This window comes from Phaseolus vulgaris, chromosome 5 (assembly GCF_051622355.1).
Source record: "Phaseolus vulgaris cultivar YP4 chromosome 5, ASM5162235v1, whole genome shotgun sequence".
NCBI classification, from domain to species: Eukaryota; Viridiplantae; Streptophyta; class Magnoliopsida; order Fabales; family Fabaceae; genus Phaseolus; species Phaseolus vulgaris.
Genome location: NC_143502.1, coordinates 37,929,719 through 37,954,041, shown reverse-complemented (window position 1 = coordinate 37,954,041; position 24,323 = coordinate 37,929,719). Strand labels below are relative to the sequence as shown.

The 24,323-nt window shown below is 31.1% G+C and overlaps 2 protein-coding genes and 1 pseudogene across 2 annotated transcripts; 2 read left to right on the top strand and 1 right to left on the bottom strand.

Annotated features, from left to right (window-relative positions):
* Window positions 1–1,021: 1,021 nt before the first annotated feature.
* On the bottom strand, window positions 1,022–4,463 carry LOC137835644 (fatty acyl-CoA reductase 3). The gene is made up of 10 exons (XM_068644242.2): window positions 4,127–4,463; window positions 3,895–3,998; window positions 3,577–3,779; window positions 3,201–3,301; window positions 2,795–2,987; window positions 2,388–2,549; window positions 2,201–2,282; window positions 1,767–2,033; window positions 1,497–1,624; window positions 1,022–1,391 (listed from the first exon to the last, which is right to left on the bottom strand). The coding sequence occupies exons 1-10, from the start codon at window positions 4,320–4,322 to the stop codon at window positions 1,238–1,240; spliced, it is 1,590 nt and encodes a 529-aa protein (XP_068500343.2). The 5' UTR covers window positions 4,323–4,463; the 3' UTR covers window positions 1,022–1,237.
* A 12,794-nt stretch (window positions 4,464–17,257) lies between these two features.
* Window positions 17,258–20,593, top strand: LOC150027618 (uncharacterized; annotated as a pseudogene).
* Window positions 20,594–21,008: 415 nt separating this feature from the next.
* On the top strand, window positions 21,009–23,728 carry LOC150027617 (uncharacterized). Its single transcript, XM_090302953.1, has 8 exons — window positions 21,009–21,244; window positions 21,307–21,847; window positions 21,939–22,208; window positions 22,287–22,490; window positions 22,572–22,664; window positions 22,760–22,876; window positions 22,952–23,308; window positions 23,684–23,728. Exons 1-8 carry the CDS (start codon window positions 21,009–21,011, stop codon window positions 23,726–23,728), a joined length of 1,863 nt encoding a protein of 620 aa, XP_090159079.1.
* Window positions 23,729–24,323: the final 595 nt, after the last annotated feature.

The window sequence follows — 24,323 nt, the reverse complement described above, 5'->3', positions numbered from 1 at the left end:
AACATTGAAAAAAATAAATGAAAATTTAAAATTAATATTAAAAACGTAAATGTTATTAAGATAAAAAGGTGTTGTTTGTCTAAGGTTGGTGAATAAGGCATATGTTTAATTTAAAATTGTGCCTTTTTACCATGTTGGTTAATATTATTTGCATTTTCAGTATATATTTTGAAATTTCAATAACGGAAACATAACTGTTAGTATTACTTTAAAAATTTAAAGTATTGACTTAATTATTTAATTTAATTTAATTTGTAACCTAAATTTTCAATTTTAATATTGAATCTTTTGTCACAATTAAGTAACTTAAAATATTAATTATTTTTAACTCACAATATTTTATTATAAATTCATATTTTTCAGAAATACTATAGAACTTTAAAAAAATCATCAAAACAATTTCAATAAAATTGTTAAGCTAATTTAATATACTATTGAAAATGGGTAGCACAAATTATCCATATATTATATAATTAACCTAATACATATATTTAAATTGTGAAAATATTTAACAGGTTATAAAATATTACCAATTTTCATTAATATATCCATTAATTTTAATAAAATTACTAAGTTAATTTAATATATAATTACTTTCCATGTACATATTATTTTATATCTTATATAAATAACTTCAATAAATTTATTTAATAATAAATTGATTTGTAAAATATTAGCTTTTGCAATTAATTTGAAGATTTTTCCTTCATTTTCTGTTTTTTTTAGAAAAGGTAAAAAACTCAGAATTTGGTTTTAATACTTCGTCGATTCCGAACATTTGTAATGTATTTTCTGGGTTTACGTTTTAAATGTGTTCTATGTCTGGAATTGTTGCCACTTTCAAAGATCTCTGTTTTGTTCACTCTTCATTTAATACTTTTATTTACGACGAGAGTTTGCATTATGAATTTAATCATCAAAATTCTTTAATAAATTAAAGAGTTCCTTTTGATAAAGCTTGCTAGAAATTTCTACAATTTTCTCTATTTAAAAATTTTAGTGGCTTAATCAGTACCTGGTGTTGAAGGAAATTTTGGTACATCGTTGTTGTTATTATTCTTTTACTACAGAAAAGGGAAACACAGAAACCAGCATATTTGATCCCCTTGATAAACCCATCTCCTTTTCTAATCCACTCATAAACACTTCTAAACTCGCCAGCACTAATTTGAATGCAACAAATTCAAGCTTCATATGATAAACTCTAAAATGGGCACTGCAACCACCTATTTACGCATCACTTGAAAGCATACTTTATGATTCCAGGAAAATGGATATTCATGAAATAGTCTTCCCAATCAATCACTTTAGGGTCAAAGTAAAACAATTCCGTCTCCACTCCACCTTCTCTTGCCTTATATAATAACTTTTCTGTATTCATATCATCAAATCTGTGTACAAAACATGCATTCTCACGAGTTAATCATATATACCAATTACTATCAAACAAGTTTTTCATCATCCTATCCATTGTGTGCTGCTAATAATTAACTTACACCCCATTGAAGAACAAGTAAGACTTGTAAAGGTCAACCAATCGCATGATACTGCGGATCTTCCTATTCAAGTCCAGACACGTTTCCTGAAAATAATGGCACGAAGCTGCATTCACCAGCTCTAGTCCCTATCAAATGCAAACAATATTTATCAGATCCTTCTTTTGCTAAGCTCTTGTAAATTCACATGATGTGGTTACTTGTGAGAAGCGATTGTATGAAAATCACAAGGTACGTGAATTATAGAAATTAAGGATTTGAAGTAATAACCTTCAAGGGAAGCTGATAACGAATGTACATATATTTATGGAAGCTAGCAATGCTGCTCATTATGGTAATTTTTCCAACCTTCACAGCTGTTCCATCCTTGTTTATCCAAGGTTTTTTCATGAAATATCTTTCCCCGTACTCTCGAATATTAAGGTACCTAACTGGATTTGCAACAGAAGAACCCACATGATATATGATGTCACTAGGTTGATTTGCATGAGCCACCATGCTCACCATGATTGCATTCACCACCATGTCTGCTGGTATCTGTTTCATTGGTTATTTGAACAAAACATTTGTCACGTACAACGTTTTTTCACTAAAAACAGTGATTCCAAACTCATCAACATTAGTATATTAACTTTTTTGAAAAGAACTAGAGGAAAGGTTTCACAAAACCAATAAAAAAAGAAAGGATTTGGTTACTGACTTACCAAGTCAAAAACAGCCTTAATATCACCAAGGAAGCAAGTTATCTTTCCTCTACCATAAGCAACAACCAAGCTGTCTATGGTTCTGTCAAAAACTCCCCATTAGTAAGAAAATTTTGGTTACTATGAAGTGTTTCCATTTCTTGATACCACTTCCATATATATGTATGAGATTTGATTATATATTTACCTTAAACCTTCTATCCAACCAGGGAAAGGTTCTCTGTAAGTACTAGTAACGATTGTGGGACGTACAATTACTACATTCATGTTTCCCTTTGTTGTTCCTACCATCATTTCTCCCATTGCCTTTGTAAAGACGTACGTGTTTGGCCATCCATACATCCTTGCTCTGATAATTATTCATGAAACAACCATCATGGTAATTGTAAAAAAAAGAAAATGTTACATGATATGCAGAAGAAATTATAGATAAACTTATGGAGGTTATTTAAATGGGTGAATCAACAGTAAAAACATACCTTTCACATCTCAATAAATTAATATTTTAGTGTTAAAGAAACATATTCCTATTTAAATTGTTCAACAAAAAGAAGGTGGTGTCATTAAAGTGGAAGTAGTAGAATTGGAACAAACCTTTTAGTTCCCAAGTCCTTCATGGCCAATTCAATATCATGTTCTGTGGCTCCCTCCTCTCTCAGCTCATTCAATTTCTCATCTACCATCTTCTTTTCCATATCAATGTCTAGTCCAGTTGCTCCATTCAGTGACACACCAAACTGATGTGGATCCTCTAGTACGAGTCCTCCTTTTTCTCCACATACATAAGCTGCAACATATGACAACAAAGAAATTCTTGGGAATTTTCCATGGACAGTGGTTTTAAAGAATGATTTTTGTATATTTCATAAGCATTAGTTTCATGATGAATGAAAGATATAGTACAAACTGCAACAGCTTGGAAGATTGAAGGCAAGATTTGATTCGCTATCATTCAGATATAAAGTCTGCATCATCATGGGCATGATGCAGACATACTAACCTGTTGATACGTGGACAAGCACCTTCAGCTTTACACATTTTTTGGCAAAGCTCATCACATGCTTAACTCCTAATGTATTTATACCCAATGCAACATCGTATCTGAATATTTGATGAGAAGAGAAAAAATATTTATAAAATTTCATCAACCACAGAGATTAACTATGATTTACACATATACTCGTATTTTAAAATTAGAGTTTAATTTGAAAAAAAGCTTTATACTAATAATAATCTATCAGAAAATTCGATAGATATGGTTTTTAAAATGATTGCAACAGTTAAAAACTTTATCATACGTGCACCAATTGTTTACTATAAAAACTCAAAATATATATACTGTTTATTCCAAAAAATTGTATCACCTTGAACATTACCTTTCATCGAACTTAGTTGATGCAGCTACATTAACTATAACGTCTGTTTGGTTGCAAATTTCTTCCCACAGAATGGAGTTCTTCAAATTCAAGTCCTCATGAGAAATGTCTCCAGGTACCACAGTGAGCTTTTCTGAGACAAAGGAATTGAATCTTGTACCCAGTTTTTCCTTCAGCAATCTAAACAAGTCCTTCCCTAAGATCTACAAGGAATCATCAATAGGGTGTGGCACTTGAGAGTTGCAAGACATTTAAATACATTGGAGAGCTTATGGTATAAGTTAAAGAAAGTTATAATTAATATATTTGTACATTCACCTCGTTTTCTAAGCGTTGAGTAGCGGATGCAGTATCTTTAACTCTCAAAAGCAGATAAAGTTTCTTCACATTTGGTTGAACCCTCAATATTTTTTCCACAAAAACTACATAATCATGCAAGGAAACACACAGACATATAGCTTAGTATCAGTATCAGTATTAGTATCAGTAGAAGAAGCATAATAAGCAAGCTTAGAAGGAGTAACAGAAAGAGACAGAGATTGAGAGAGACTTTTTGCAAGAAAACCGGTGGCACCAGTGACTAAAATGGTCTTATCCTGAAGGAAGTGAATTATGCTTCCCAATTCCATTGGAGATGGAATTATGAGAGAGAGAGAGAGATTTGAAAGCTTGATCAAACAGTTAGACACAACACAAACACAATGCTGTTGTCTAATGTAATGTCCCAAAATGGCCATATCATGCATCTATATATATAGTACACATTACATAAAAGGAAAGACATGTTACAAGTGTAATGCAATAACTTGTCATGACACAGTAAGCATTAATTGTTGGAAACACTGAAATGTGAATATGAAGCTTTTTCAACCTCCCTCACAGTTTTCAACATGTCAATCTGAAAATGCGTACATTAATATTAACTCTATTTTAATTGTATTAATTAATGCGTACTTTCTGCAACACTGTTCTTGACTTCTCGATGGGTCTTGAATCATGAAGCTCAACTGTTGTAGATTTCAAGGGGCATCTGGGAATATACAGAAAATATGACAGCGATAGATAACGCCATAAAAACAATGTATATCTACTTTGATCTTTAGAAATAAATATCAAAGTTAATATAAATATGTTCTATCTTGCAGTGTGGGATAGGCTTGCAAGTCTTACAAAGGTTAAATGTATAGTTGGCTGGAATGCAGTAATTCTGCTGTAAATTCTGTATCAATTTTTTGAAAGACACTATTTTCCTAGTGAATGATTCAGAGTTTTAGTTCTCCACGTTATTGTGGATGGTATATTAGTAGAACAGTCACTCTTTTGAAGGATATGATATAAGATCCTTGTTGCGAGGTCTGTAGGCACAATGCGAATTAGTTTTTGTACAAGGATTGTATAAATAAAGTGGGTTTAGATAGTAACTGAGATTGCTGTTATAATTGTTGTTGGTGTCGGTCACTCTTCCAGTAGTCGCTCCCTCACGTTCGATCGTTCATTTTTTCCTACTTCATTTCTTCAGCTCTTCCACTCAGGCTTCCACCCTTCAACTCCTTAGCTCTTTAGTGTTCGATCATGAGTAAACTTGTAAAAGATTATTCAACGATCAAGTAATTACTATGTATTAAAAGTATATATATAGATAAAAGCGTATTTTGTATAAGACTTATTTATAGTGTTTAGTAATGTATCATTTGATTCATGGATCATAGCGTATATCTTTAATAATTCAATGTTAGCTAATTTTTCGGGGTATCACTTGGATTTGTTAGGAAGATTACCCTTATTTATAAAATGTTTCTTTACTTGTCATTTATTGTTAATTGTTTTTTAATATGATTGATCACCTGGTCGGTCGGTCAATGATGTCAAGTGACGTAACTCAATTGGCCTTCATCGGTGAAACATCTCTTAAATACAATAATGTATTTAATTTATTATTTATAGATAAGAAAAATATATTCTCTTTCCAATAATATATTAAAATGAAGAATATCTTAATATCTTAAAAAATATGTGAAATTTACGTCTGAATACATTTTAGTTTAACTTGTAATCTCATGCAAATTGAGAACTTTACCTACTATCCATCATACTAACATCATCACTCTAATCAAATAAAAAGGATGCAAAAGTGTGGTCCTTAATTCAACTTTTGTTTTAAACAAGGTTTATATCAGACCTATAGGTACATGCACATGTTAAGAAAATATTAGTAATATGTTACGTATAATTTTTACTCTAATTTCATTTAGAAAAAAACAAGAGAATAACATGACGAGAACTACTACCATTATCACCAATGTTCTAATGGTCAATTACTTCTTCAACTACGAAAATGTTGAACAAGCTTTGTGAATTCTTTGTCTTGTCTTATGGAGTTGTCTTCTTTTGAAAAAGTTACATTTTACTTCCTATTCATGTTTAAAAGATATTTTTATAGTCAATCAAATATAAAGGATATATACCTACTCATTATTTTAAACTTCATATTCATACTCAAGAAACTTGTTACACCAATTGCATCTTTGCCATGACTAATAGAAAAGAGATCTTCTTTCTCCTCAAATTATACCATAAATTCATATTTTAATAAAAATAAGATTCATTGTTAAAGATTCTAAGTCAACTCAAAATAAGGTTATATAAGTAAATACAAATCTTATTTCAATTTTATTTTATAAAATTAGGTTAAATTTAAATAATTTTTAAGATGGTATTTGAGTCAATTTTATTCTAAGGACTTCATAAATATTAGTGAATTAATGAAAAAAATGTGTTAAAGATCTTAAAAAATTAACTTGAAGTAAAATCTCGAACATAAACAAATAAAGTTATCTTCAAAACCTACCAAAATTATAGGAGAACAAAAACTATTATTTCTTATATATATATTTTTTTAAAAGGATTCAAATTTGCTTATTTATTTAACTTAAATATGTTTGGATTAGTTTCTTTTGTTACTCTTTATAAGAGAGAGAAAAAAAATTGAATTCTAATATATAAACTAAAATTAACTTATACATAAATTAAAAAAGTATTTAAAAAAAAATCTCTCTCATCAAAAGAACTTGTATGCATAAAATGTGGATGTCCTTTTACTTGCTCTTAGAAGTTTTTCTACAAAAAATAAGATAGTGTGAAGTGAACTTTAGATGACATTTTAGATTGATGCCAAACTCAAAACGCAAAAGCTTTCACTTTCAAAGCTTTCAACACAATAAAAAGGTCAAACCAAACAAATTATTTAGTTGCCGGCTTTGAAAAACGTAGTTTTTTCACGTTTTTGAACCACTTTTCGATTGATTGGTCTCGTTCACCAATATTTTGAATTTAATAACAAACACTATCATTCTTAAACATTTTCTATCCCAAAAAGGAAAACTTCTTAACGATACGTTTGTTTACCTCTCGTTCAAGAAACTATTTTATAACTTTTAAAGAAAAGTCTTGTTAGAAAAACGATCATCTTTTACCATAAAAAAGAATAACTTCTACAGAAAGACATTATAAAAAGATTTTTCATTTTAATTTGAGTTTCATTCCGAATTAGTTATTAAGAGATAAATTTTAAAACTCGTAATATTTGCACCATTTATATTATAAAAAAAATTATGTATAGTAAATAAGAGATATCATACATTAGTTTTTAAATTTATAATTTTTTACACTTTTAGTCAATTAAAATATGTCCTTAACATTCTTTTAAATGTACTTAATTACACCACGTGAAATATATTATTTATAATTAAATAAGCATATAAATATATCGTATAGTATTATCAATACTTACATATTCTTTGTTCTTTCAATTTTATTCAAACGTTCACTAAATGTTTTTATGAGTTATTTGGACAATGTTCATAATTGATAAAATAATTATTTATTTTAACACGATGATGTGACATAAGTATTACGACACCAAATTGTACATGAAACTGTGATAGTATTTTTAACATTCTTAATGTAAAAACGTAAAAGGGTTAAACTTAAGCACGTGAAAATAGTATGTTTGTTGCTGTTTTTTATGTTAATAATAATGTAGTTGGCACCAACAAGCCATATTTTATGCTTATTTTCTTTCCTTTCTTCAATTCTTTCACCTTTTTAAACCCAAACAAAACTTGTTTGAACAAAAAATAAAAAATGCTTAAAAAAATATTTCTTTTACCAATAAATTTTCTCAACATGAAAACTATAATAGATATTTTAATTCTTAAAATTAGTACATTTGAATTTAACTTTAAAAATAAAATAAAAAATATTTTAATTTTCGAAATTGTAATACATGGCATTTTAATAGAGATTTTAAATAGATAAAACAATATAATTCAAGTCGAGTGGATTAGATTTTTTATCCACGTAAGTAAGGACTCAATTTCTTTACTAATTAAGGATTCAAATTATTTTCTTCTTCTCTTTGGATGTTTTTGCATAAGAGAGATGTTGTTGGTATAAGATTTGATATATGTTCATCGGGTCACAAACATCTGTATCAACAAGCTCTAAAGGAAATTTTGCACGCCAAGACTCTTTAATAAATGGTATCAAGAGCTAGTCTGTTATCATGAACTCTACCCAATTATCAGTCTCTATCCTTAATGGAAAAAATTACAATCGGTGGTGTGTGCAAATGAGAGTTTTGTTTGATTATCATGAGTTATGGGATGTCGTTGAGAGTGGAGTGTCTGCATTAGGTGATAATGCAACTGAGGCGCAACGAGTAGCGCATCGTGATCAGAAGAAGAAGGACAATAAGGCTTTGTATGTCATCCATCAAGGGATGAATGACGAGACGTTTGAGCAGATAGAAGGAGCAACAACTGCCAGTGAGACTTGGATCATTTTGTCAACCAATTATAAAGGTGATGACAAAATCAAGAGGGTGCGTCTTCAAACCCTAAGACGCCAATATGAATTGCTGCAGATGGAAACCACAAAGACTATTGATGTCTATATAAATAAAGTTATTGCCTTGACAAATCAGATGAAGACCAATGGTGAAACACATTCGGAGCAGGCAAAAGGTGGAGAAGATTTTGAGATCTTTAACTCCCAGATTTGAACATGTTGTTGCCGCAATTGAAGAGGCCAATGACATTTCAAAAATGACAGTAAGGTTATTGTCTGGTTCTCTACGAGCGCATGAGCAGCGGATGAATGACAATAAGATTGAAAAACCAATTGAATAGGCTTTACAAGCACAAGTCTCAATTGGTAGCTCCTATCGTGAACATGGTAGCTATTTCAGCAAAGGTTGTGGTGGCCAAAATCATGGAGGCACTTGGCGCGGGGAACGTGGTCGCGGAGGACGAGGAGAAATTTATAATAAATCAAATGTTGAGTGTTATAATTGCCATAAACGTGACCATTATGCAAATGATCGCAGATCAAAAGGTGATAATCATGCTGCCAATTGTGCTCAAGAAGAAAGTAATCACGAACAAGATGAAGAGGATCATGCAGTACTAATGGCAGTCACATCAAATGAAACTCCAACCAATCAGACTTGGTATTTGGATACAGGTTGCACAAATCACATGTGTGGTAAGAAGGAGTTGTTTGCAGATTTGGATGACTCATTTCGCACAAAAGTGAAATTCGGTGATGGCATGTTCGTTCCGGTGACTGGAAAAAGGCGAATTCTTATCACATTGAAGAATGGTGATCACAGGTACATCTATGATGTTTTCTATGTACCTGATATGAAAAGTAATTTGTTGAGTATGGGACAGCTGGCCGAGAAGGGTTATGTGATGCACATAGTTGAAAATAAATTATCAATTTTTGATAAAAAAAGGTAGTTTGATTCTTAAATCCTTTTTATCAAAAAACCGCATGTTTCCAGTAGATATTCATATGGGTGATTTCAAGTGCTTGAATGCAATAGTGAATAATGAATCGTGGTTATGACATTTACGCTTTGGGCACTTAAATTTCCAGAGTTTGGAAAATCTTTCCAAAAGAAATTTAGTGAATGGTTTACCCCATATTCATCACCCCCTGATCAATTGTGTGAGGCTTGCATTTTTTTGCAAAGAATCACAGGATACCATTTGTTAAGGAGTCTTGGCGTGCAAAATTTCCTTTGGATCTTGTTCATACAGATGTTTGTGGCCCGATGAACATATCATCAGTTGGAGGTAATAAATATTTTTTAACCTTTATTGATTATTTTTCAAGGAAAACCTAGATTTATGTATTGAAGAGCAAGGATGAGGTATTCCACTGCTTTAAAATATTTAAAGCATTTGTTGAAAGAGAGAGTGACAGACAAATTAAGATGGTGCGTAGTGATGGAGGAGGTGAGTACAAGTCTAATGAATTCAAGAGGCATTGTGAAGAACTTGGGTTGCAACATAACATAATTTGCCCCTACACACCTCAACACAACGGAGTTGCTGAGAGAAAGAATAGAACAATCATGGACATGGCGAGGAGCATGCTTAAAGCGAAAGGTATGCCAAATTATTTTTGGGCTGAGGCCGTAACATGTGCGGTATATTTGATAAACAGATCACCCACTCGGAGTGTTCCTAACACAACTCCGAGTGAGGCATGGAGCGTAATCAAACCCAATGTGCAACACTTGAAAGTATTTGGGTCCATTACTTATGCCCATGTCCCTAAGACAACAAGATCGAAGTTGGATGATAAGGCAGTGAAGACCATTTTCATTGGTTATAAAAATGGAGGATACAAACTGTATAATCCAATGACAAAGAAGGTGATTATTAGTCGTGATGTTACATTTGCCGAAGACGAGGAATGGCAATGGAATGCAACAACTGAAATGGATTCGAAAAAACGATATATTTACGTTTTGAACGATGATGTGGAAGATGGAGTCACTCTTGAAGCACCTACAGTTCAACCTGAAGCTGTAGTTCAACCTGAAGTTGCAACTCCAATTGCAACTATGATGGAGCGACCAAGAAGGCAGCAGCGACAACCTGTACACCTTCAAGATTGCGAAGTAAATCTTGATGATGAAGTTGATGACAATGGAGATTTGGTTCACTTTGCTTTTCTTGCAGAATCAGAACCTGTGAGACTTACCAATGTCATTCAACACCCCAAATGGCAAAAGGCTATGAATGAAGAATTGATGGCGATTGAAAAAAACAATATCATGACTCAAATTGGAAAGGTTGTTCCAAATCAGAATTAAGGGAGGATGTTGGTTATTCAGATATTATTATTATTAATTATGATTTTATTACCCTTAAACTATTTTACCGTTATATTGCATTAATGGTCATTTTACAGGCCTGTTAGTATTTCTATCTTATAGCGTCCAGTAATTGTAATTTTATTATATATACGATTGAGTAAATCAAAATGAATAAGATCAGTTTTGCAATTTTGTGCAATTACGTTCAATCAGTTGCTATAACCTTTTGCCTTCTCTTATTTCCTTCCATTAGTTCCTACAATAAATGGGACTAATCACAAGTGCAACTGGATTTATGAAATTATATAAAGGAAAATTTGTTAGTAGACATGCTACTTTTATATAAGAGTTAGTTGTGATGTATATTTCAATTGATCATTAATTTAAATATGTGAAATATATTAGGTTAGAATGAAATTACATGTTGAAATATGATTCTATATATATTGGTTGTGTAAATGGTTGGAGGAGATGTGAAATATTAGAATCAAAACAGTATTTTGGGATTATTTAAGGCATACTATAAATGTTATTGGGGATATTTTTTTTATGAAATACTTATAAAATTTTTTCCTAGGTAATATCACTCAAGCAAATAACTACTACTCAAGCAACATTGAAATAATGAGTAATGATTATATGTGTCATTCACTAATGTTTAAACATTAACATAGACACTCAACTAATATATAGAGTGTATAACTTAAGTAATAACTTGAAGCTTGAGAGAAAGACCAATACTCTTTTTTATAAAACAAATGACGGTCAAGAAACAACCAATGCTCTAATCTCTAGTCAATGTGGGATCTCCAACACACCCCCCTCACGCTGAGACTGCCAACTCGTGCGTGGGACTATATATTATGGATGGTCCGATAGCGGCCCGATAGCGGGTGGCACGATAGACCTAACAAATACTCGCTAGGATAGGCTCGAAATGGCTCTGATACCATATTACAAAGTGGACTTTAAGCCTAACTCAACCCCATAAAACCGTCTCAATGAAGTGAGGTTTGCACTCACTTATATACAATGAAATGTCCTTATCTCTAGTCGATGTGGGATCTCCAACACACCCCCTCACGCCGAGAGTGATAGATAGAAGCTTGTGCGTGGGATAACATATTATGGGTGGTGGCCTGATAAACCCAACAAATACTCACTAGGATAGGCTCGAAAATGGCTCTGATACCATATTACGAAGTGGACTTTAAGCCTAACTCAACCCCATAAAACCGGCTCAATGAGGTGAGATTTGCATCCACTTATATACTATGAAAGGCTCTAATCTCTAGTCGATGTGGGATTTCCAACATGGTGCTTGGTATTTTGGAATGGTGAGACTATGCAACAATGTCATTGCTCAATCGATGATGTGTTTGCTTCAACGTTGGTGAAGTAGTGTATTCAATGCTTTTAGAACTTGTTTGGTGACACAACAAGTGCATCACTCAAGTGCTAGGTTGACGCTCACTGGTCGTTCAACATTGAAAGAGCATTTGAGTGAGGGAGAGATAATCATTTTTTTTTATCTAGAGTTATATTGGTTAAGTAGTGTGAGATCACTTAAATGAAAATGTCTTCCTCAATTTCAAGAAGTCACAAGTGTGATAATAACTTATTTTAACATGCTAATTGGACCTCTTAATTTGTTTGATGCCATATATCTTGTTGATTCAACGCCAAATTTATGATTTTAACACTTTCTTTGCAGGGATAAAAGTGACTACATTTTTTTGTATAAATTGTAGGAAAATGGAATCTTGAAGATGAGAAGAAGTCATTTCAAGATCTTCTCGCCCAACGGGCAACACCCTTGCCCAACGAGAGGAGCACTTGATCAGCTAAAAGGTTATCACCATCGCTCAACAAGAAAGAAAGGGAAAACTGGGGAAGAGATTGTGGTAAGGATAAGTACTAGGAAGACTTTCACTCTAATCTTGCCATCCTCTTAGCTATTTTTTGTGCTATCCATGTATAAGAGTGGCTAACTTTCCCTTCCATTTGGGTGTAATAAATCTCATCTTTAATTATGTAGCACTACAAGAAAATCACTAAATAGGAAAATCAATTTTAGATACTAAAAATAATTAGTTGTTATAGTGACTAAATTATAGACAATTTTAGCAAAAATCTTAGTAGTTAATTAAATACCAATTTAAAAACTATTTATCAATAATAAAAACTAATTTAGAAACCATTTTTTTAGTCTCTGAAATGGTCTCTAATTTAGTCAATACAGTAATTAATTATTTTTTATTTCTAAAATTGATTTTTATTCAATGATTTTCTTGTAATGTAGTATTTTCTTTGCAATGAAAATGTATAAATGACTTTTATTTTCTTTCTTAGTATTTCATGTTGCATGATTGACCATTTATGCTTTTGGTTGTATCTAAATATTGAAAAATACTTTTAGAACTTAATTTCAATATTAAACAATTTAAAAATATGAATCTAAACATAATTCTATATCTCTTGACCATTTTAAATATTTATCCTTCATGTTAGGGGGATTTGTTTTCCTCTAAGAAAATGAGATTCAATTTCCAATAACTTTTTTTTTCAACCATGCAAAATTGTTACTGTTGAAGTAATTGCTTCAATGATAAGAATTCACGATATTTTAAAGACACAGATTGTTACAAATTAAAAACAAAAATAATTATGACGTAAACTATAGTTTAGAGATTTTAGAAAAAAAGTATAAGCTAATTATCATGCCTTTTTTCAATAGACTTTTATGTCTGTTTATAACTATAAAAATCACTTAACAAAAGTAATCAATTGGTTTTATGAGAATAATATTCAAAATTGTGAGATTTTAGATTCTTTTTAACTTCTGAATATTTTGAAAATGTCTCTTATCGAAAAAAAATAACAAACAGTCCCCAGTATTTAGAGATATATTAAGAAAATTTATTTTAAATAGGCTTTTAGATTATTTTTCGTATATAATAAATTAGTTGGTTTATCTTATTAATTTTGAAACAAAGTGTTGAGTTTGAACATGAAATATATAAAAAAATCTACCAAAGTAGTTAGCCTCATTAAAAGTCTTAAGAAAACTTTATGAAATAACTAAATTTAAATATTAGATTTAAGAAATTAGTCAAATGTATTTAAAATAAAACCTGTGTTGACCTAATTCCAACCATAAACCTATGTACTCAAATTACGGGCTGGCATTTCTGGTAAAGCCCATTTGTCTAGGTAATGTGTAAGAGCAAAACTTTATAATTTTTTATTAAATTTAATTGATGTATAAACTAATTTGTTAAAAAAAATTCTCATGTGTATTTTTAATTTTTAATTTTAATTTATGTGTAATTTAATTCCAAATGCGAAATTTATTATATTATATTTGTATTTTTTTCTCATAAGTTTTTACAACATTTTTCTTCTTCTTCTTCTTCTTCTCAACTGTAGATTTTTATGGAAATAATTACGTATTATCGTTTAGCAAAGATTTCAATTTTTCTGTAAGAAAATTATCCCATTCTGTACATTTAATCACCTATAATATTGTATAAGTCTGTCATAAGGTTTGTTCTAAATTTATTAGGATTGTATAATTTTGATTTTTTAAGTTAGACTGGATTATCTCAGTATTATAACCGAATATTTTTTTAATACTTTATTAACTACTTTACATATTTGATTAAATATGGGTTTTATGATTATTTAATACTGTCAAAATAAACGTGTTAAATATTTAAGAAAAATGTAGCAAATGAAATATGATAGTAGTTAAATTAAATTATTATAGAGGACTGAACGATTTCAACAATTGATCTCATATTTTTTTTATCGATTGTTTTTTTTATCTTTTTTTTAATATGCAGGTTTTGATTTCTCGGTTGGAAATATATTCGTAAAAAACGTTTAAGTATTCTATCAATAAAAACAATAAATATTGTAATAAAAAATATATATTTACTTTATTTATTATACCTATTTATATATGATTGTGATGTTATCTGTAACATCCCTAATTTTTTATCCATATATAATAAAATAAAAGTAAAATAAACACTATCTACTTAACATATGAATATATATAACTATCTCTTAATTGTATCTAAAAAAAATATCCCTCTTCATAGGAATTTTAATATATACATCAAAAGTTTTAAAAACAAACAGAGCATTCAAATTAAAATTTTCACATCCTCCAGTCTCTATTACCTGCAATCTCGTCTGCTCCCGTGTACCATACGATCATCACAGATAGAGAAACAAACACAAAACGAATAACAGGGTAAGCTAGCTATAACAAAATTTTCTATATAATTTAAATTTCAAATTGATACACAAAATTCATAAATTCTCATACAATTCCTCAAACATTTCACATAACCATCAAGTGTCTATCACGTTCATCATCCACATTACTCCTATCAGATTTCTACTGACTCACATACTCAGACACTTGACTCTACTTCCGGAAGACTCGTGTATTGAAATTAGCATCCAGAGACCTGCACCTGTCATACTACTGCTGTGAAGCCCACACAGTCATGCACATAATTATATCAATATCTCATCATCTCATCGTCTTCATATGACAGGGTAAATCCATTTGATCTGCTCTGATCAGTTCTTTCAAACCTCAGACTCAGCCAAATGAACCTCCTTCGACTCTCACCAACTGAATAACTTCATCTATCTGATTCCACTATATCAGTAGAATCAGGATCATCTCATTCACAGGACACTCACAAATCAATACACCCTAATAACAATCTCAACACGGTATTTCCTTTCCTGAAAATACTATGTCTTGATCACACTTTAACCTCATTACATACATCATTTAACATATCAATGCACCACTTAATCACATCATATTTAAACTTTCTAAACAATCCAAATATTTCTTTGAGGTTTGAAATTAGAGTGCAGGTACAATTCTGTGTATTGCAATTTATTTTATTGCAATTTTGTATTTGCAGAAAAATTACGATTTATTTTATTGCAATTTTGGTCTCCATTTTATTCCTTTGTATGTGATCTTGCTCTTTGTTTTTTTTTATTATTTTAGTCTTTAATTTTTTAATGAATTTCGTCTTAATTTTGCATAATTTTTTGGTTAGTACTCTTTGGATGATTGTCAAAGTTGAACTTGCAGTTTTGGGCCAAAAGTGAAGTTGGGCTTACATGTTTGCAGAGGAGGGATTTCTTTTTGCACTCCTATGCTTTCCTCCTACACTCCAGAGGGGTGTGTGAAAGACAAAACTAACCTTAGACATCCCTGTTTTTATTTCTTCTCTCTCCACTTCCCCTGTCTTGTTAGTTCTCCCTTGTGATCCAGGATTTTCCTAACTTATAGAATTTGAAAATGTTTTTTTAGGAAGAGTTGCTTCCGTATATTGTAAGTCTATTCTAAATTGTACAACATAAAATTAATTTTTTTTAATTTTTTATTTTTTATTGTAAAATTCAGAAGTTATTTTAGAAGTCTAATGTAAATTATATAATTTAAAAGTCATTTAGTTTTATTTCAAATTGTATAATTTAAAAGATATTTTTTATTATACAATCCGAAAATGATTTTGATTGAGAAGCCTAATTTGAATTGAACAAGTTTTCGTGTAAGAAAGTAAAAAATAAAATTTTAATTTTTATGGAAGTGCACAAAATAAAAAACATATATGCAGAGGCAATAGCAGGCCAACTGAAGTCACATGCCATGAGAGCACCCCTTACCTTTTTTTGGCTAATTTTCCCTGCACCAGATCAAACTACACAAAATGTGTTGTATATTTTGAACAAATCTTTACAAATAGACTATAAAATTTGTTTCCATTGTATGTATAGGCAATATTTTGATAAGACGTATAATTATAAATAACAAACAACAGTGTCTCTGAATATATATCTAAAATTTTGTGCGGAAAGATTTTTTGTTTGAGTATCCTGTGACTGTGGCTTAGTTATATGTATTTTGTTAGTTTTGAACTTTATTATAATTATAAATATGAAGTTGATATTATTAAAAAAAAAGCATTTATGTGTATGCATATTGAGTTTTTAATGGTTTGGGATGTTTACAGGACGCACCCTGCCAACTCCAAAAACATCCACCGTGGAGGTTGGGCCAAACGTTTCTTGCTTATCCAAAAAAGAAGAGGTTACATTGTTGATTAATTATAATATTCATATTATTATCTTGTATTTTTAATTATTCAAACTTTAGATTTAATTTTTAAGGAAAATAAAGTTTAACCATAAGTAACAATTGATTTGGGTCAGTCTTTAGGTTTAACGTGTTTCCTTATATTTCTTTTATAAATGTTAATTATGCTTTGAGATTCATTTATTTGTTACCATCTTCTCTCACCAACAAATATACTAGCTATTCTTCCAAGAATTTCACTTGCTACCTCCAAGTCAAGTTTTGTAACTTGTAATTAATTCATATTAAATTGGAAGAGAACAAGTATTTATTTTCTTTTATTCTTATTATTCTTCAAACTTATTAATTATTTTTTATCTATTAGATTAAAGATGGTGGACAAAGAGTGGACTAAATTTCCAAGATTTAGTAAAGAGTATATCAATGGTGTTGAGTTATTTTTAGATTTTGCATACAGTAGTGGAAGAGCTCAAGGGAATGAGATTTTATGCCCTTGTTCTAAGTGTAGAAATTGTTGTTGGGCAAGAAGAGATGTGGTCTATGATCATTTAATAGCTATAGGCTTTTTAAAAGGATATAAGATTTGGGTAAACCATGGGGAGGAAATATCATCATTGCCTATTGTAAATGATGATGACATGGAAGATGATATTGACGGCTTATTGCATGATACATTTAGAAATGTGATAGAAGAAAATGGTGGAAATGATGGTCCTAATGAGGAAGCAAAAAAATTCTACAATTTGATTAACGAGGCAAAACAAGAGTTATACCCTGGATGCCAAACTTTCTCCACTCTTTCTTTCATAATTCGATTGTATCTTTTGAAATGTCTTCATGGCTGGAGCAATGCCTCATTTTCTGACCTATTACAGTTATTGAAAGAAGCCATGCCGAATTTAAACATTCCTGAATCTTTTAATAAAACAAAGGCCATGATTAAAGATTTAGGCCTTGATTATAAGAAGATTCATGCATGTCCAAATGATTGCATGTTATATTGGAAGGAGCATGAGACTGACAATTTTTGTGAAAAGTGTAAAGTTTCAAGGTGGAAGGAATCTTGTGATGTAAATTTTGAGTTACAACAACAAAATGAACAAAAAGTGCCTGCAAAAATTTTGAGGCACTTTCCATTAATTCCTAGACTTCAAAGGCTATTTATGTGCTCAAACACTGCAGAGTCAATGAGATGGCATGAAGAAGAGCGGTCAAAAGATGGTAAATTGAGACACCCTGCTGATGGTGAAGCTTGGAAAGACTTTGATAGACTCCATCCTATTTTTTCTTCTGAGACACGAAATGTAAGACTTGGTCTAACAAGTGATGGATTCAATCCATTTAGGACTATGAGTATATCACATAGTACTTGGCCAATCATGACGGTGGTGTACAATTTTCCACCATGGTTATGCATGAAACCCGAATACACAATGTTGTCACTATTAATTCCTGGACCACAATCACCGGGAAATGATATTGATGTTTACTTGCAACCATTAATTGAGGAATTAAAGGAATTATGGGAAATGGGTGTAGAAACATATGATGTGTCAAGAGATCAAAAATTTCAAATGCATGCAGCTCTTTTATGGACTATCAGTGACTACCCTGCATATGCTATGTTGTCAGGTTGGAGCACTAAAGGAAGGTTGGCATGTTCATGTTGCAATTATGACACTCATTCATCTTACTTGAGACACAGTCATAAGATGTGTTATATGAATCATCGTGTCTTTTTACCAGCAAATCATGCATGGAGACTTAATAAAAAGTCCTTTAATGGAAAGAAAGAGCTTGGGTCTGCACCAACTATGTTAGAAGGGATTGAAATCCTAGAAATCTTAAAGTATTTCAACAATGATTTTGGAAAGAATAAAAAAAAAAAAAAAAGATGACCCGTGGAAGAAGAGATCAATCTTTTTTGAGTTGCCCTATTGGTCACAAAATAAATTACGACACAATCTTGATGTAATGCACATTGAGAAAAACATATGTGATAACATTATTGGAACTCTTTTGGACATTCAAGGAAAGACAAAGGATCATGTTAATGCACGCTATGATTTACAGGATATGGGAATTAGAAAGAATCTTCATCCTAAGGAGATTGACGAAGGTCGTGTACAATTTGCAAGATCTTGTTTTTCAATGAATGCACATGAAAAGTCAATTTTTTGTGGTGTTTTAAAGGCTGCCAAATTACCGGATGGGATTGCATCAAATATTTCAAAGTGTGTGAATGTTAGTGAAAAGAAAATTAGTGGTTACAAGAGTCATGATGCACATTTCATGCTACACTACTTGTTACAAGTTCCTATAAGAAGCATAATGCCTCATGTAGTGGCTAACCCTTTAATTCATTTGGGGTCCTTTTTTCGCTCTTTGTGTCAAAAAGTTATCCAGGTGCATGATTTGGATTTCTTAGAAGCTGATATTGCAGAAGTACTTTGTCAGATGGAGACAATATTTCTTCCTAGTTTTTTTGACATAATGGTTCACTTGCCTATCCATCTAGCAAATGAAGTAAGGTTAGGTGGGCCGGTGCAATTTCGATGGATGTATCCAATTGAGAGATATTTGTGCAGACTTAAAAGTTATGTTCGAAATAAAGCTTATCCAGAAGGTTCTATTGCTGAAGGGTATTTAGCAGAAGAAGCTTTGACACTTTGTTCAAGATATTTGCATAAAGGCGTAGATACAAGGCTAAATAGAAAAGGGAGAAATTATGATGATAATGATTTATGTGATGTAGATTTGTGTGATTACTTTTCAAGTAGCGGTCGTCCTTTGGGGGGGGGGGGGGGGGGGGGAAAGGTAAACCATTTTCTTTGGATTTCAAGCACATCGATACCTTTTATTCAATTGTGACGAACTAGACATATACATCAGGTATGATAATAGTTTTTTTTTTTCATTTTCTCATTTATAAATTATAATTCAAATCACTAACAAAGTGTGTTTTTATTTATAGAGAGTATGATGAGATTTTAAATAGGAAGACTAAAAGAAGAAAGTGGATTAAGGCCAAGAACCAAAGTCAAGATTTTAGTGAATGGTTCAAAGATAGAGCCATGAAAGACGACATATCACTTCAACTTAGAGAATTCTCTTGTGGTCCTAATAATGTTGCAAAGAGATTTTCAGGTTACCTCATCAATGGTTATAGTTTTCATACTACAAAGAGAGATGCAACACACAAAACTCAAAATTCTGGTGTAACTTTGGTTTCATTGACTCCAAGTTATGCAAGTTCTAAGGATGAAAATCCTAGGATAGAACCTGTCACTTATTATGGGGCAATCAAAGACATAATTGAGTTAGATTATTATGGTCATTTCAAATTTGTGATGTTTAAGTGTGATTGGTTTGAGGGTGGTGAAGACAAATATGGACTTACATGTGTCTACTTTAACAAAAAATGTTACCAAAATGACCCCTTTGTGTTGGCTTCTCAAGTTCACCAATGTTTTTATGTTCAAGATCCTTTTGACATAAATAGACACTATGTTTTGAAGACAGTTCCAAGAGACTTATTCAATATGGGTGACCAATCACAACTAAATGCTTCTGATAATGATGATGAACTCAATTGGGTTAGGGAAGATATGCCTGTCACTATAGCTGAGAAACCTTCTAAACATTTGGAGAAAAATTATTCTGATGATCTTGATTTTGATGACACTTTGTTTGACTACATGGATTAAGAAGAAGATTGTTAATGTTGATAGGAGGATTGTTCAACACTTTCAAATATGCATTCAAAAACTAAACTTTACTTTGTAAATACCACCTTCTCTTACATATTTAAATTTCCTGTTATATTCTATATCTACCTTCTCTTACATATTCAATTGTAAAAATGCATGCGTAGATAAACCAGCGGTTGGATCAAAGTTTGAAACTAGAGGAGATTGACCATATTGAAGACAAAGTGTTTGCCTTTTAGTTAGTACAGGTTTGAAATGCAAAATTTATATTTTATTGTTTCATATGTACTATTATCTACTAATGTTACACCTTTGTTGTTTGATTGTCCTTCATATAACATGTTAATAAGATGACTAATTATGTTTTTTGCTTAACTTCCATGGTGCTATATCAAATTATTTTTTTCAGATAATGAATATGGAAGCAAACTTAAAACGACAGATAAAAGCTCAAGACAAGATTCAAATGAGTGCTGCAAATTTGGAACTTCCTCAAGTAAAATCAAGCAAAGAATTGCTAAGGAAAATGCAAATCAAACGTGAAAAAATGACAAACAAAGAATGTACCACTGCACCCACTATTGCTGCCCAAAGACAAGTGTACTTGCCTAATCTCAAGGTCAGTGACATGACAAATTTGGACAGGAGGTTTAATTCAACAAAAAAAAAAATGTTGCAGTTGCAGGTTCTGTTCAACATAAAATTCATAGTCAAAACAAACTCCGATTGGAAGAATTGACATCTAAGAGCATCGAACATAGACAACTCCAAGAACCAAACCGAAAACTCATGAAAAAGGCAGCAATTGCAAATGATAAGTCAAAGGAAAGGCTACAAAAACTTGAAAGAGCATTCACTCAACTTAGTAATTCTAATGCCAATGAACAACTCAAGCAGCAAAAGGCAGTCCCACAAGAGGATAATTCTAAGAAAAGACAATTGCATATGAAATCAGTACAAGCTGAAGTTGATAGTTCAAAGGTAAAAGGTCAACTTAAAAAAAAGACGAGAATGATGGATGACAATGAAAAATCTAAGAAGAGAGTAGTGATTGAAGATGTTGAATCAATGACAAAACAACAAGATGCTCCTAGTAAGTCACAAACAAAATTTTGTCCATCAATGTCAATAGATCAATTTCTTAAAGAAAATGGAAACAATGAAGATGAAGAAGAAAATGTTCAAAATGGAAGTGAGGATGAAGAACAATATGTTGGAGAAGAAAATGCATACCAAGATGAAGATGTTGAAGTGAATATGATAGAATGTAAATGTTTTATTATTACAAATTGACATTTTGTTTTCATATTTATGTCTTCTTTTTAATATTTTATTTAATAAGTTCAATGTTAAAATAGGAACAATTAAGAAAAAAACGCGAGGACCAACTCAATGTTTAACAATACATGGAAGATCTACTCAAGAGCGTCCAGAAGTTATCTTAGACAGTGATGGAGAACCAATTGGTCCCACTGACAAGATTGTAACTGACTTAAGTTATTTCCTTGGCACGATAGCTAGGAATTCCACCTTTTGTCCATTGATTTACACAAATTTCAAAGCTTTGTTGAATGATAAAGATAACAAGGCTCGTATATGGACATATGTTATGGTATGAAAAATAATTTTATATTCATTTATTGATCAAATATTTATGAAAATACAATCACTCTAATGCTCTTTTTTGTAGGAAAAGTTCATCATTAGTGATAAAGGAGAGAAAGCGATATTTACTCGCATAAATGATGCATGGAGACGCTACAAGAGTTTTATCAAAAAAAGACACTTTTTAAAGTACTCCACATTGAAGGATCGCCTCAAGCATCGTCCATTATTCATTTCTGAAGATCATTTCAAACAATTGTTGAAATATTGGAACACTAGCACTATGAAGGTTAGATAATTTAATGTCTAATTATTTTAAAATTTCATTATTATATAAATTCATTGTTATTTTTATCTTATTACAATGTAGAGAATTAGTGAGCAAAATGTTGCAAATAGGGCACAACAAAAGTACATTCATCGCATGGGACCAACCAATTTTGCTAGAATTCATGCTGAATTAGTAAGATACTTCTAATTATGTTTGAATATTTTAAATCCAAACAAAAACATTCTATTACTTTTTTGTTATTGTTTTTTAATATGTAATTGTTGTAGCGTGCCAAGAAAAATGTAGGAGAAAAAGTTACCCAAGCTGAAATGTTTATTACAACTCGTCAACGTCGAGAAGGTCGAAGAGGAAAAGAAATGGATGAAGAAACATATAATATCATTGTAAGTTTACAAACATTTATGATGTACATATAAATATATTCTTTTTAATAATTAAAGTTCATTGTCTTTTATTAGACTAAGCTTCAAGGTTCTATAGAAAACTCAAGTGAATCTGCGGAACAAGCATTTCAATCAATATTTGGTAAAGAGAAACCAGGGAGAGTACGATGTTATGGAAAGACTATGACACCATCAACATTAAGAAAAAAGGAAGAAATTCTTGCTATAAGAAATGAACATGCAAATGAAGTGAGTGGCATGGCTAAGAAAATTGAAGTTTTAGAGGAAATGGTAAAATTTGTGGTAAAGCAGCAAAATCCAGATTTAGAAGAGGATGACATAAATAATATGATGACACGTGTTTTAACTAAAGAAAGTAGTGGAGTGGGGCTACATTCATCTGCATCCACTCATGATCCTCATTATGAGCAGGTATATATAATTGAAAATTGTTTACTGGACTTTGAGAAATATTTTCAAGTTACAAATGAAATTGCTTTGATTTGTGATGTTGGAGGAGTACATTAAGTTACTGTTTTGTCCTTAAGTTTCGTTTTTTTCATACATAATCATAATCATATTGGAATTTCAATCATGTTAATAAGTTTAGTGATATGGATTGGAATATGTGGTACTCTTGATTTTGTGTTGTAAACACATACATGCAATTGTCTAGTGTTACATCAAAGTGTAATGGATTTGATTAAGACATGTTACTAACTATTTATACAATTATATTTTGGTAGTTGTTATATTTATTTTGTTTGAATTAGATTTAATTAGTATATATTTATGTATTTTTTGCAGCTTGAAGGCAATGAAGACTACGAAGACAATCTTGAAGAAGAATGAACTTATTGATATGTAGTAAAGAAACAATAGACTATGTTTTTTTAACTATGTTAGTAGTTTTAACTTTGAAGACATGATTGTTATCAATATACTTTAAAAAAGTTTTTGATTATGTAGTTGGAACACATATATTTAAATATGTGAGATTTCTTGTTGAGATATTTCAATACACATTATCCTTCAATATTTATTCTTGTTATCTTGAACCTTTATATAAGTAATTCTTCTAAAATTAAAGAAATGTATTGTTGTTTTTGTCAATACTTTAAGCAACGCTTTTAAAGTTGTGGCTGTTATCAAGGTTTTAGGCAACGGTTTTAAAGTTGTTGTCTTTATAAAAACCGTGGCCTATTACCAACAGTCACGCTCACCTAGACCACGGCTAAAAAACCGTTGCCTAAACTTTTGGCCACGGTTTTAATGCTTTAGACCACGGTTTTATGTTGTTGCCTAAAGTAATAATTGTTGTAGTGACACATCAAAACAAACCTTCATGAATCATCATACAATCGAAACACAATCACCACTGTAACCACATAAAACAACACAATATCAAACTTCAACAGGCCATATCAAATGTAACATCCCACATACA